This window comes from Prinia subflava, chromosome 1 (genome assembly GCF_021018805.1).
Source record: "Prinia subflava isolate CZ2003 ecotype Zambia chromosome 1, Cam_Psub_1.2, whole genome shotgun sequence".
Taxonomy (NCBI): domain Eukaryota; kingdom Metazoa; phylum Chordata; class Aves; order Passeriformes; family Cisticolidae; genus Prinia; species Prinia subflava.
This window is the reverse complement of record NC_086247.1, coordinates 112,507,872-112,522,994: the sequence shown is the minus strand read 5'-3', so window position 1 is coordinate 112,522,994 and position 15,123 is coordinate 112,507,872. Positions and strand designations below refer to the sequence as shown.

Here is a 15,123-nt window from a genome sequence, read left to right as displayed (position 1 = left end):
CAAGAAGTGTATCTAAGCACATTTAAATAGTAGTGGCTGTAATATAACTTACATTACCATGTCCTGTAGCAAATAAAGATCAGCTACTGAATTAAGGCTTAAGGCCTCATTGACTTCGTATTGACTTCAAGGGACACAAAACTGACACAAAGGTTTTCTGCTGTCTTTTCTTCTGCTTCACTTTTCTTCAAGCCAAGAAGTATCCATTGCTTTCTGAGAAACAGCTGGTTTTGGTTTGAGTTTTTTCCAAGCACTTTTACATTACCTGTTTTAGAGTGGAGACATTCCTCTGTTTTTCACACCCAGATAATTCAAGTGGAAATTTTCTGACAGTGAGTTTGCAGACAAATGGAAGTATAATATATACAATCCATATGAAGTATAGATGCAGTGTTATGAGGATGTAACCTCTTCAGTAACACATCTCATTTTCTGATCAGCATCCACCTATAGTTAAAGAATACTTATCTTCAATATACTATGATGTACTTGATAGAAGACGATCAACAGGATGAGCCTTTATTAATTTCTTATGTATAGCGGGGGATTGGAGGAAGATGTTTTAAGTACAAGTCCAGGAAAAACTGGAGAGCTGTAAATAACAAAGGCTACTCCTCTGTGTTCTCCTCCTTCCTTTTCCAAAATTGCCACTCACTGTACTGTATTATTTCCTCAAACGACAGAACACAGGACACTTGGATTTCAGAACTGAATCAGTATAAACACTTTCTGCAGTATCTATGAGAGATGAAATGCCCAGTCAGTCCAACTGAGAAATCTGTCAAGAGTGTATTTACTACACTAGTTTTGAAATGCAGGAAGATTCTAGTTAAAAGAATCAACCACAAATTGCCACAAAGAAAACATCACAAAATAACCTCTTATACGAAAACATATCTAGAAAGAAAAATGGACATGATTTTAGGTAACTAGTTTTACACCTGACTAGCAAAGGCACTTGAGCAGAGCTAGTGTAGCTGCAGTCCACGGTTACCACCCCTCCCCAATAAAGCACCTGCATCATGAGGCCAGAAAGACTGAAATTAGCACAGTTTAGCAGCCCATTCTACCTCCATACCTTAGGTGAATATGAGATCATTTTCATCTCCTAAAAGCAAATATTTGATTTATAACTCATGCAGACTAAAAGGTCATCTTTGTAACAAAGCTAGCTCTCATCTTCCTGCACTCCAAAATCAAGGTGAGAATTGCCAGTGAAAGCAATGATCTAATATACAGTATTTCTCCCTGCTCACACAAAGTAATTTTATACAAAATTATACACATACTTTCAAAAACACTTAAATTGTTAACAGGATTTTTAAATGTTCTTTGTGCATACTTCACACTGTCCAAGCATGATGTCATTTTCAAGGAGCTGAATCTACTTTTCTTCATGTGCCCTTATTGCACAACCCCACAGAACCTCAGCACTACGCCAAATATCTAGAGCTACAGCATTGTTTTTGCCAGGACTCACATTAGACTTTATCCATTGACCTTTCCACGTACATACTTTCAGAGAAACAAAAGGAGGACAAAAAAATTGAAATAAAAAGCAAAACCTGACTTTCACAAAGCTGCAAAGTAAAATTTTGTATAGGTCAAAAAAAAAAAAACCTCAATATTTCCCCCACTACCAGCTTAAACATTTACTACAGAGCTTTAACATCAACACACAGCTTAGTGTATGTCTTCACATGAAGCTCACACATGTGGAAGTCCTGCAAGTCTGAACGTTTGCCCAAGTGGTTTAAGTACCACATCTCCTTTGTCACGTACAGCACTGCCTGTGCAGTGCTATAATTCTGTAACACAACAAACACTTCTCCACAGACAACAGCATCCTTTTTGCTAACAGTAGCGAGTTACCATTCCTAACTTTGCTATCCAAATATTACAGTGATCTGAAAACATTCAGTTCACACTTGAAAAATCCTCCAAAATGTTTTAGAATCCTTTCTTTCTTCCAGTAACCACATAAAATTGGACAATTGCAGCCTCATAAAATTGCTGTTAAACCTCACTCCATGAAGCCCTAGGTGCAAGTCCTAGATGTCCCCATACAGTAACGAAGGAAGCAAAGAAATATCACTTAGCTGCATAATTCCTGCAGGAATCAAATAGTAACTGTTTATATATGGAAAAGGATGTGCAAAAAGCAGTAGGACTGTCATCTTACCAAAAAGCAGTCCTTTCCAAGTTCTAGGACTGCCCACTGGCACCTAAAAAAGATGTTGCACTGGCAGAGACCCTGTGAAATCTGGATCTCCCTGTACCAAATGTTCAGAAACCGATGCTCATGACTAGTCAGGGGATCAGAAGTTGTAACAAACACATTTCAAAGTGATAAGAAAATCCTTCACTGGCTTTTTTAAACTGTGGGAAGAAATATTTCTCTGGACTTCTTTTAGTTTAATTTCCCTAAATCTCTGAAAATAACTAATATAAATTACTACAAAATCTTCACACACTTGGTTCTTTAACAATGGTAACACTGGCAGAGCCTGTACAAGAGTCAGAAACTCTCAGCCAAAATAAACACCATTCTGACCACTCTGTCACTATTACTTAGTTCAGTGACAGCTAAAACTTAATTTGAAGCGTGATGTGGTCAATTGGCTTAAACTTCCAGTGGATTTTAACCACCTACAGTAAAGAAATCTGAAAGAATAACTCTTATCATAAATTTCTAACAGGATAATAATATGCACAGTTTTAAAAACAGAATTAAATTTCAAGACCACAGAGACTTAGGTTGCCATAAAATCACTTACTAAAAAAATTAGCTCAAAGTACTACTTTAATGCAAAGTTATGGTCCAAATAAAGAGGTAGTATCTCTAATAATTCTGCATAAAGTGCAACACGATGCAGTTCATTTCTCACAAGTTAATGTACGGGTAATTTTAGTTTTGATGTAACATTCCATAAATCAGTGTGGACTGCACTATTAACACCGAGTTAATATAAGCAAAAATCTGATTTAAGAGAACAATATTAAACAGCATTAAAAATTACGTTATGATGAAAAGTAATGCTCCTGAGCTCCTTTTCAGTTCAACACTGTACAAAAGTAGGTCAAGCAATAAAACATAAATTTTTTATAGCAGTCAAAAGCTCCACACTTATGCTCAATTTTAACTTACCAAAATTTGGAAAAAAGGTGAAATTCCAATTTCACAATGGAAACACTTATTACATGTGTCATTTGGCAGATCTAGACAGTTGTATTTACTACATATATATGATTTTGCATGTCAGTTTGGTGCTAACTAGACCTCTTTGCTACAATTAATTTCATGCTAAAATTCTCTAGCCTGTTAAAAACAGAACTAAATCGACCAGAACAAACCACAGAAGGAATCATTGTTTATTCCTACTGTGTTGTTTATTCTTAATATGAAGTGAAAAGAGGGGGAAAGGAACAATCAAGTATGACCGAATATCAACCAAAAATACAGGAGTATATTCTGCCCTATTTGCAACACGGAGATACACCTCACTTTTTTCCAAATAATATGGCCAGATCAAGAAAGTTCAGCATTGAGCAGCAATTTCAAGTTGAACACTTTCTCGGGAACATTGTCCAAGCTAGCAAACACCATATATGCGGTGAAGTGAAGGATGCCCCTTTTTGCATCATTACTGTTTCTCAAAGATCTCATATATAACACAGTCGCACTACAATATCATAACACTGTTGTGAAATTTAAAACACATGCTTACTCTCATTTTCCAGAAGCAGATCGACTTTTTCCATTGACTCAACTACTGTATTTGTAAGATGCAAAATTAGTTAATGCAGTCCTATTTATAGAACAACTTAAAAAAAATTATTTGCATGTCAAAGCTTCAATGGCATCATTCAATCAAGGGAACACTAACAGTAACATTGATCTGTAATCCCTTTGCAGTTTCTTCCCTTCATCCAGATCATACCAAACAAATTTCAAATAAAATGCAAAGATTTGGGCATTGAGGAAAGGATTAATTCTCTCTCTCACACACTGTACTTTTAGCTCCTATTTTTCAGTGTTTCAGATTAAAAAACAGGACTAGAACAGATTTAAGCACACTTTTGTGAGGGGCTCTGGATGTACCTCTTTACTGATAAATTTAACAAGGAAGGGTGGATCCAACAGTCACCAATTGACTCATATACAGAACAAAGATATTCCCTGAAAACACAGGTACATATACCCAAGTCTGTTGCATTCAGTCTGGAAAATGGGGGAAAGTGCACAGAGCATGCTGTTGAAATAAAATCTGCTCCCTTCATCTGGAAAAAACAGACTTATCCTTTCACAAGATGGAAACAACATCAGTTAAGAGGTGACTTTTTACACAAGATTGGGAAAGAGAGCAGAAGGTGAGATTTCTCCATTGTTATGCTCTTCTTCAGGAAGCAGCACACACAAAATATCCAACACATAAAAAGGTAAACTTCACACATCGTCTTATGAAATTTGTTTATGCATCATTCATCTTAGTACCATTTTCTCTCCCTGAAAAGCACTCATTTCTTTCAGCCATTACTGTATCTTCACTGTCCGAGAGGTTTTTTAATTACTACTGCAGCCCTCTAAAAGGAACTGGTGCTGCAGCTGAGGTACCATTCACATCAAACAAAACAATTACCCTCCATCATTACAGATTGAAGTCCTGTAATAGTTACCTTTTTTGGAATGACATCACATTGCAAAACACAGCAAACAAGTAAGTCAGCAATTCACTGGCCTTTTCTGCAGAGATGATGCCTGACCTCTTACTCGTTGTCTTACTACAGGTTAGTATTTATTTCTTCCAGGTGTAGTTCTTTACAACCAATGGCTTTTTTCCTTCCTAACTTATTATGGCCAGCACATACACTAATGCTCTCTTTCAAATTGCTTTCAGCCTTACTCAGCTTCATTTGACAAAATTGCAACAGCACCCACTGTTGGTTTTATTAATACTTTTAAGGGGCACTCTGAATTCAACCTATGAGAACAAATACATTTAGCATACTAGAAACAACCTGGAGGAGAGACGCTTGGTAGACAAAGACAGGACATTTTTATAAAAAATAAACAGATGGCTGTTTTCTATAATGTAAAGAAAATGTGGGTGACATTCAGACAGCGAGTTCCTCATTTCTAATGTTAACTATAAGAAAAACAAGCATTCCTCCTCAGGACAAACAATTTAAGCCTTCATTGAGAGCACATCCCAAGAATTTATTCAAATTCTTAACATGAAAAACGAACCAAAAAATAGTAAGGGATGAAAGATGAAAGTGTGTTCTGTGAAAATCTGCCATACTATTTAAGCTTAAAACTCTGCACTGTTTTTGTTGCCTGGAAGACAGACTTAAATCTGTATGAGCTACATTTCTTAAACACTGGTACAAACAGGCTTTAAAGGAAAACAGCTTTTTTCTTTGGTTTTCATGCATTTGATACAGAGGAACCATTTTTCCTTCACAAGGCCTGCAATGTAAACTTGACACAAAGACTACAGCAGTATAGCAACAAAATGCTGAGTGTGGGGAGCTACGCCTTCATTCACACATTCATCAGACTTATTCAAGTGGTTTTTACCAGCTATATTTAAATGCTTCGGGGCTCACTTCCCAATGTGAAAGGTATGGCTGCACACAGCTTCAAAGAGTTTTTTCTCCAGTACTGCAACACCACTGCAAAGTCTGGGAGCTGTTGCCAAGCTACCTCACTTTTAAGCATGTGTGCCCACCAATTTTAACATCAGCATAAAAATATCTGTATATACCTGACCCGAAGCTGAATCACAACCAAAGCCCACCTCTTGCTCAGCAAGATGAAAACAAAGCAGTCATAAAGTAGGAAACAAAGAGGATCATTAACTTGTCAGACTCAATTACTTATTCTAAAGCAAAATAAGCACTTCCAAGTTATAGCAAAACAGCAGATGTTTCTCCCTTACCTCTCTGACTTCATGGAGTTGACCAGATCGCTGGCTCTTTGCTCTTCGAGCAGCTGCCGGTGATTTGTGATGTGTGATGGTGACAACAGTTGGCCCACTTTGATTCGTGTGCTTCTGGCCACTCGGAGATGCAGAATTAACTGTCCCAGGCGGCAGCAGAGAAGAGCTTCTACTTCGTGAGGATGAGATGCTCTAGAACAAGCAACAGCATTGTGATATTAGCAGCCTTTACACAAGTAAAAATTTACAATTCAGGCTATATATTTGTATTGTTCTACTTTTCTCACAAACCTAAATCTGGAGGTGTAACTGATTTATTCCTTCTGAGCCATACACTCAGCAGAGATGTTCTTGGAAACATTAGAGCTATCACCTTTGTTTCTTGGCTTCCCTGAAATTGGTCTTTGCAAAAATCTTCACAAATTCTTACATAACAGTATTGTGCTTAGTTCTTACAATCCTACTTTTCAGGAAAGCTTAGGAGAGATTTTGCAGAAAGAGTAACAACAATGCCAGCACAAATATTTTTTATGAAACCATTGACCAACAGCTCACCAAACTGGTGTGAACAGCAAGGAAGAAAAAAAATCTGAATGCTTTCATTTGATGAACTTCTGCAACAGTGTAGTATTGTTCTCAACATCAGAGGAGGTGCAATTTTGGCAAGGCCAATCCACAGACCAATTAAACAACATGGCTTAAAGAAATCAACACATTTTGGGAGTAAGCTTGGGATAAACCCAGTACACAAAAAAGGCCAGAAATAAATCTCCAATGGTATCTGCGGTATGAATACTTTTAACATGCAATCTCTAAAATCAGTCAGGACATTCGGTTTTTATCTAACCCTCTGTCAGTGCTGCTATCTCAATTTGCTCTTGCAGACCTCAAACACAAGTTATCCTGGAGGTCCATAGGACACTAATTCTCAGTCAAGCTCAGATGGGCACCAGATCACCATGGGACATCATATATAAAAGTACAGTACAAAAAAGTTTCTCCCTTCTATTTGAACTGTTGATTGCATCTGTAAGGTTAAAACTGAAACAGAGTCACTTTTACCTCAGGAAACACAAACCAATTCAGAGAGTAACATTAAGTAGCACTTTAAGACAGTGAAGAAAATACACAGCCCCATGGGTAAAACACCTTTCCACCTCTCCTTCAAACCCTGCACAAATAACAGTGGCAACCCACAACATTGCTAAGACAGTCATCATCAACACAATGTACTTCTTCTGATCCTTCTGGTGAGTACATGAAAGTATTTGGGTACACTTATTCCTTGGGTATAATCTCTCTTCTTATACCTGACAGGTCACTTTTTGCAATTCTATGGTAATCTTCAAACCAAGGTGAACAGGTTTCAATTAGCACTGCAAATAAAGTCAGGCCTCATGTTACCACCACACTGACTGTAAAGGACTAGGCAAATTATTTGGCACTGCCAAGGAGGAGGAGAGAAACAGGTAACACAATCCCTCTGCCACCACCACACAAAACTAGACTTTAGACTTTCTGAAGGTTCAAAAACTGGGTTATCACATTGCCAGTGTAAAGAGATACTAATCTCATAGAAATAACTATTATTCCATTGGTCTGGACTTAACATTTACAAATGCTTCCAAGAATGATGGTCTGACTGTTTTTGAAATGAATATATTCTTTGCTACCATGGCCAATAAGATTACAATAATAAGCATCTATTCAAAAATTATCCACCCTGGCTGATAAATCATAATTGCATTAAAACTGGATTTGACTCTAAGGCAAAAAACCAGCATGAGGTGTAATTTGTCAGAAGGGCACAGAAAGTTGCTAGGTTTATAATTTATCTTCCATTTGAAAAAACATGGCTTAGACATAACAACAATTAAATAAGAGCCAAAGGAAAAGGAATATGGGAGAAAGAAGGGTTTGAGGGAAACTGAATTTCCTTTTTCAAACATATATTCCACAGAAAAAGGGTATTCCTAGTATCTAAGAGTGGAATCTACTTCACTAATGTTTGTTTTGCAAACTGGCTAGTATCAGAACACTTCTGAACTAAATTTAGGGTATAGAGGAAAAACAAGGTAATTTTTTAAATTGAAAAATCAACTTCTCTTTTAGGGTAATAGAAGTTATTTTTGTTTTAGAATTAAATCCTTTGATATTTACTGACATTTTAGTATCATACTACCACAATAATAAAAATACACAACTGCTACTTTAAAACAGCTAAACAGATCCTAAGATTCAACAGCAATGTAAAACAGTGAGTTTTCCCATTAGTTTCACTTAAAGGAAAAAAATGTTCCACGAGAGGTAAAGTTTTACTTTGTTTTACTTTTACTTTTACTATGTTTTGATTTTCTCGAGGGAGAGCTGTAGACCTGCACGTAACAAAAGTTAACACACAACATATATGGAAAAATCCAGGCACTGGTTCAGACTGTGGGACCACAGTGCATTTAAGGTGGCTCTTCCTAAGTTTTGCCAAGGTATGTGGCAGCTCACAGCAACTTCTGGTGAACAGTCATTTAGAGCATGGAGTTTGGGAAACAGTGGAGCAGGAGAGAAAAATCAGAAAAAACAGCCCATCTCTAGTTTCAGAAGTAGGTGGTGCTCAAGAAGGCTGGCCTGTTACAGGGACACTGGGTAAACCCCAATCTCTCCACACACAAGGCCACAGCCTGGCAAGGGATGCCCATGATGCACGGCCGGGTGTACCTGACACCCAGCTCTGCTGTAAGGCAAGGCATGGAGCTTTGTGACCTCCAGAGAGAGATCACCTCTGACAGAGAAGTCTCCTAGAGCCCTCTGCTTCCCCTTGCAGCACAGAAGAGTCACCAATCCTGAGTAGCTCACACAGTCAGGGACACCGGCAATCTGCAATTCAAACATACATGGTCTGTGCAAAGTGTCAGAGCTAAATACATTGGTCCATGATCCCATGATCATCTCCTACAGGTCTATAAGCAAGCTCTCCTCACCTCTTTGTTTTCTGTCCCTTTATATCCTTCATCCATCTATAGTGACCCAACATTTCCAAAAAAGGTGCCAGAGAATTCCACCAGCCCACAACACAAACACTCCAGCACCTGATTTAGTATTATTCTTTAGAGGGCATCTGTAACATACAAACTTTAAATGAGCTCAGCACCAGGACCTCTGGCTATCTCTAGGCAAGGCCCCACCCCAAACAAAAATTTGCAACTTAAAACTTGCAAAATCAGTCACAGCCAGTATGCATGTGAATGTCTGCAGGAGGCAGTTGTTACAACCACTCAAAACCTTTTCAAGTTGGACTCCCCTCCTCCACTGTCAGAGAACAGCAGCAGAGCACGGTGCCTGCTGCATCCAAGAAAATGGGGGAAGCATCCAATTCCTTCTGACAGCTTCTTCCTGTCACTGCCAGAAGAGAACTCTCCAGGAACTGCACACTCAGCCCCTCAGGCACTTTTGAATTTTACAGCACATTGTCAACACCTACGTCCCAGCCAAATACTTGACTCCTCTTCTGCAGAATTTCTTGAGATTAAACAGTGGGAATGACAAGCATCCCTTTTGCATTGACATACAGCTATGCAAAAATCAGAACCTTCCACTTCTGTTAAAATGTGAAAACCTATGTGAAGTTTTCCACTGCTAAAAGCACTCTAATTATAAATCATACTACAACAGCCATTAAAATCACTCACAGGAAATCAAAGCAATGACAGACACTGACGGCCCTTTATGCCTAATCCCCTGCTCTTCCCCAGCACTGCTTGTATGACTGATCTGCCCCTCTAATTATTATCATATATAATTTTCTTTGGTCTCACTGCTTTCTGGCTCACAATTCAATAAAAAAAAAAAAAAGATAGTGAAAAATCTGATGGAAGGAAGACGTAAGCTCTTCAACAATTAGTAATGCATAGTGCCAATAATGAGTTAAGAAATCCACAGGCTGGAGCATCCCAAAAGGACTGCAAATTTTCTTTCCTGAGGCTACACTTTACCATTGCACCAACATTTTGCCTGCTAATAAAACGAAACCAATAAAAGAATAATAAAGAAGCTAATAAAAGATTAATTTGTAACTTGCTTTCATATGGGTTTTATGACCTAAAGCTAGCTAAAGTATGCTTAGCTAAAACAGATTTGGGTTAAGATTTTTATTTTAGTAGCCTGTCCATCCCCAGGATAAAAAAGCAGTATAATGAATGCTTAAATTTGGATATCAAAAATCCTAACAATTGAAATAATGGAATTGCAGAACACTAAGTTCGAACTACACTAATGTTTTCATGACTCATTCTCCCAGGAGATTGGCCTTCCTCTTCACAAAGAAGCTGAAGTGTTTTTCACCATTTATCAGAAGCAAACAATTTTGTTTATTTTGGAAAGTAAATGCAATGTTCTAGAGATCAATAAAATAATTTCTGAAGTGAATTGTCATATCTGCTTATGGTTGATAATCATCATTTTCACAGGCACTGTGCCACAGATGTTTTTCTCAGAATAGTAATTACCAAAATGACACTCTTTTACTCCTCTGCATATACACAGCACAGAAAACCAATCTCTGCATGCAGCTTTAGGAAGTCACATGCTATCAGAAAGTAATTACAATTTTGAGACACCACCATTCAGGGTTTTAATTCTCATCTACTTCTTCTCCAATGCATCCTAAGTAAACAAACACTGATAGAAGATAAACGTAGACACAGTTCTGCTTCATTTACATTATAATCATTCACAAATATTAAAATGCAAATGACAGAATCTACATAACATCCAAACTTCAGCACTGCAAAGGGAGCAGCTTATTATGTTTTGCACATTTCTGTCAAGCACCATCTATGGTACTAACTTTCCTGACAGAATTTCACAGTGCTTCATCATCTTCAGCAAGGCAATACATGTCTTTTTTTTTTAAGCAAGTGACTATGATAATCATTCTATCATAAAATCTTTTTCTCATCAAGAATAATTTGAGCATGCTCAATCCTAAACTGATTTTCTTCCATTTCTGTAGAAGATTTGAGAAGCCATGAACAACTCTTATGATGTCAAAGAGCCATGAACATCTTAAGATGTCAAACACACACCTATCAACAGCCAAGCACTGCTTCTCTCTCAGCCTCACCACTGTAAGGATTTCAGTGCATGTTTTAATTAGAAGTGCCATTCTTTAGTTGACTTCTATAGGTCAGGGATGAGAAGAGGAAGCAGACAAGCATACCAACAGAGGAACAGTGAAGCTCAAAAGGCAAAGCAATTTGACATGCACAAAAGAACCAAAACAACACTGCAAAGGACTTGAAACTTTCACTAATGTGGCTTTATGAAAAGTTATCCCACAGACATTAAAAGTACCTGGCCAATGATCCACTTAGAAATGTAAAGGTGTCTCTGTGCCCATTCATTATTAAGGTAAAAGGAAACCTGATAAAACCAAGCATCTATGATAGTCATTCTTCCAGCTGTGGAGAAAAATTGCCTCATAACAATTTGATAAAAGTGTAAAGTCTGAGGCATTACCGCAGGTGCTGCTTCACATCATAGCCAAACTGCTGCTGCAGTTGACACTTGAAAGGAGCAGGTTTGGACTCTTTCTTCCCCTCCATTACTCCAGGCAGGTAAGCAAGTAGGGAATCAGAGACAGAGATGTGCATTGGTACATTCCTTAGAGAGCTACGTGCTTTTTAGTAGGACTTTTTCTGCTCCTTATGCCCAACTTAACCCAGAACTGGAAACACAACAAAACCCACACAAAAGCAGAAGGCAGCAGAAGGAAGGGAATTGGATTGCAATTTACAGCTGCAAGGAATCAGCAAATGAGTTCAGCTTAAAGGTGAATCCACACTACCCAATTTTAAGCAGCTAGCTCACTGTGAAACTCCAAACCAAAAGTTGAAACAAGGGAGAGTGTCTCTTTATTCTAACACAGACCTAAGCTGAAATTTACCATCTGAGCACAGAAGTGATTTCACAAGGTAAAGGTTCTGTTCCCTGTCATATTCCTGATAGAGAAACACTGAGATATACAAGGCTTATATGCAAACCCAGCAACCAAACCACACACTGGCATTAAGAGCTGGTTAAAAAACCTGTGTTTGTTTTCAGTAGTGCTTTTACAGCCACCACCATTAAACAGTGAAGAAAAAAGGAGTTTTAAAGAGAAGAACTAAAAAGCTTGTGACAATTTCTAGACACAAAATTATTCTTGGAAGTTACCACAGAAATTATGCATATGCCTACTCCTTCTTGAAAGCATTTTCTATCACTGAATTCAAACTTGACTAATGCTTTAATTAAAGCTTGTACAAAATATTCACTGAAAATAGTCTAAAAGAACCAGCAATCCTATCCAGACACAGATTTCTTCCAGTACAGTTGATTTGGCACTTAGGGAGGTTGAGCAATCTGTAATTAAGTGAAATGAGACTTGTATGGGAATACCAAGAGCATTAAGACTATCTGACAGCATGGGAATTATTTGCCAGAGAATACTTTTCTTTTACTGTTGGTTTTTTTTTTATTATTGCCATGTAAAATTTAATTAAAACAAAGTCAGAGACTTAGCTTGTGTTACACCCACTCATTAACTGTACCGCTCACCTTTGGACCGTTCATTAGGAAGCAACTAAATTTAGTGTTTAGTATACAACTTTTCTTTTTTCAATCACTTCTCTATTTAATTTCCTCCACCACTCCAATCCCCAACTGAAGCTTTAAAAACAGTCACGACAGCAAGTCATTCAGTAGCATTTTGAAGCAGGCAGTTGCTGCAAAAAAGAAACTAATGCTGATCTAGATCCAGTGCAGCAAGAAGGAATGCTCTTCTCTGAGTATTTCACAAAAATAGTGGCACCTTTGAAAAACATCCTCTAAATTATCATGTTTTTCTATGAATTCCCTTCCAATAGTATCTATTCAAGATTTTAAGAATGTGTTCCCTCTCCAGTATGAATGACCTGTGACTAGGAGTTACTTTGCTGGTGTTCTTGGGAACCTTCCCACTGCTTGCCTGGTTATCCCATTATTTTTTTTTCACATTTAAACTATATTCCACTTGCATAACATAAAAAACACCTCTCACTGCATATTTTTCCCTTCCCATTCTACTTCATTCAAGTGTATGACTCCTAAAGAACAGCAAGAAATCTCTGTATCTCAGTATTCCTGAGAAAAAGGTGAATTTAAGCTGCAGAGGTAGCTGGGAGCAAACACTTAGATTGCAACTTTCCAGATGCTGTTCCCAGCAGAGACAGAGCTTGGATTCTATTCAGTCTCCAGAAACTCAGAACATATGAGTATCTGCCTATTTGTAACAGTATGATGAGAGACAGATAACTTGCAGTTTTCACTTACTACAGCCCTTAAAGTATACAGAGAGGGAGGAATAAAGAGACCCAGCCCTGCTGCAAGCAGAGTAACAATTCCCATCATGACAGTCCTATCAGTGGTAGAGCTATTTTAACAAAACCCAAAAATACAGATTTTGTGAAGTTCTTGATTAAGCAAAAGTAAGTCAAACATATAACAACCTGTGTCACTACAGACCTTTCTATGTATTTCCAGACCCTAAGCTAAACACAAAAGAAACAGCAAAATAGCTAAAAATAGCACAATGTTACTTTATGTTAATTTAAAATATTTTAAAGAGCATGTTTCCACTCCCATGCTAATAATCATTTAGTATAAATGATCATCTACATCATCTACATAACCATCATCCACAAGAGAAAGAAAAAAAAATCACAAAGAAATGAAGAAATGCAGTAGTTCTTGCTTCTCTTATCTCCTACCAGGCAGTGGATATGAAGTAACAAACTTTGAGTAAAAGGAAAAAAAAAAAGAAAGGAAAAATAATAGAAATTCTTTTTTTTTAAGTAGAAATGCTTTTTCTGGAATTTCTGTGAAGGATTGCTACCTTGTAGACAGTATCTGATCTTCAAAGTCGAATTATTGTAGCATTCAAGCTTTTGATCCCTTCCTTTCATAAAGAGATGCAGAGAGAAGTTTTAAAATTTACTTGTAGATGAAAGTCAAGTTAGCAATACATGGAATGCTAAAGTGAGGTAAAATATTCTTCTCAGTTAATACTCTAATGCTGAGAAGATAGGAGGGGGAAAAGGAAAAAAGCATATTGAAAACAAGAGATAAATCTTTTCACAAGAAAGGTTTCTAGGAACAGGTAAGCACAAAATTGCTTGAAGTACAGTGCACTTCTGGAGTAAGAAGTAGAGTCATCAGTGGTGTCATCTGAAGCACATAAATTCCCAACATTTTATTTTCTGGATTTCTAATTTTAAAAATACAGAAAATAGATATTCTCTATTTGCTCCGTGGCTTACAAAAGCAGAGAATTAAAAGTGCTTCACTAACAAACGTTTCAAGTGGAAACTGACCTAGCCTGATTTGTAACACAGAACTAAAAATAGTTTTCTTCAGCATTTCTATTTTATACTCAACAGATTCAAGCTAATTAAAACATATCTGTTCCAAAATACACCTATACTCCAAATTCCTATGCCAAGTTTCTGTAACTCATCAGTATTTAAGACAAATGCAAGAATTCTCTTCCTATTATCTGAAATACTCTTTCATTTAATTCCTCTGCTACATATGTCCACCATCCCTCAGTTAAGGAAATCCTTTTATTTTCTTGCACAATGAGCACAGGAACCAGGAGCAAAGCACAGTTCTAAAACTGTTTCCAAAATTTGTGCCTTAGATCTTCTGTGACAGAAACTGTCTTTGTATTTACTAGCCTCCCACTCATTTAGTCAAGACTTTCTAATAAAATTTTGCTTTTCAATCACTCTTCAAATCCACAAACACTTTTGACATCCAAAGAATCCCAAAATATTCTCCACTTCCTATTCATGTCCTTTGGGGGCTTTTTTGTTTGGTTGGTTATTGTTTTGCCTGTTTTCAACTCCTTTCTTTGAGGCTCCCCATACCAATATTATTATTAACAGCTAGCAAATACTTCCTATTCAGCCATTGCAGAGTACTTACTACACTGATTTTCCCTTTCCATTCTCATCACCAGAAAAAAAAAAAAAAAAAGACTACAATGAAGTCAAATTTCATTACACAGTTTTCATCCTGTACAGAAGAATAACAAATATGAGGAAAAGTCATTTTCCCCACTCCAATGTTTCATTTCAGAAACAGAAAGGGACTGATAGAAATATTCATT

At 37.2% G+C, this 15,123-nt stretch overlaps 1 protein-coding gene across 2 annotated transcripts in view; it reads right to left on the bottom strand.

The window, feature by feature from the left end:
• OSBPL10 (oxysterol binding protein like 10) overlaps positions 1 to 15,123 on the bottom strand; it is a 116,429-nt gene that overhangs the window by 65,475 nt on the left and 35,831 nt on the right. For both annotated transcript variants that reach the window (XM_063408685.1, XM_063408680.1), the window contains exon 4: positions 5,943 to 6,134. In XM_063408685.1, coding sequence (XP_063264755.1) covers positions 5,943 to 6,134 — 192 coding nt within the window. The remainder of the gene's footprint in view (positions 1 to 5,942; positions 6,135 to 15,123) is intronic.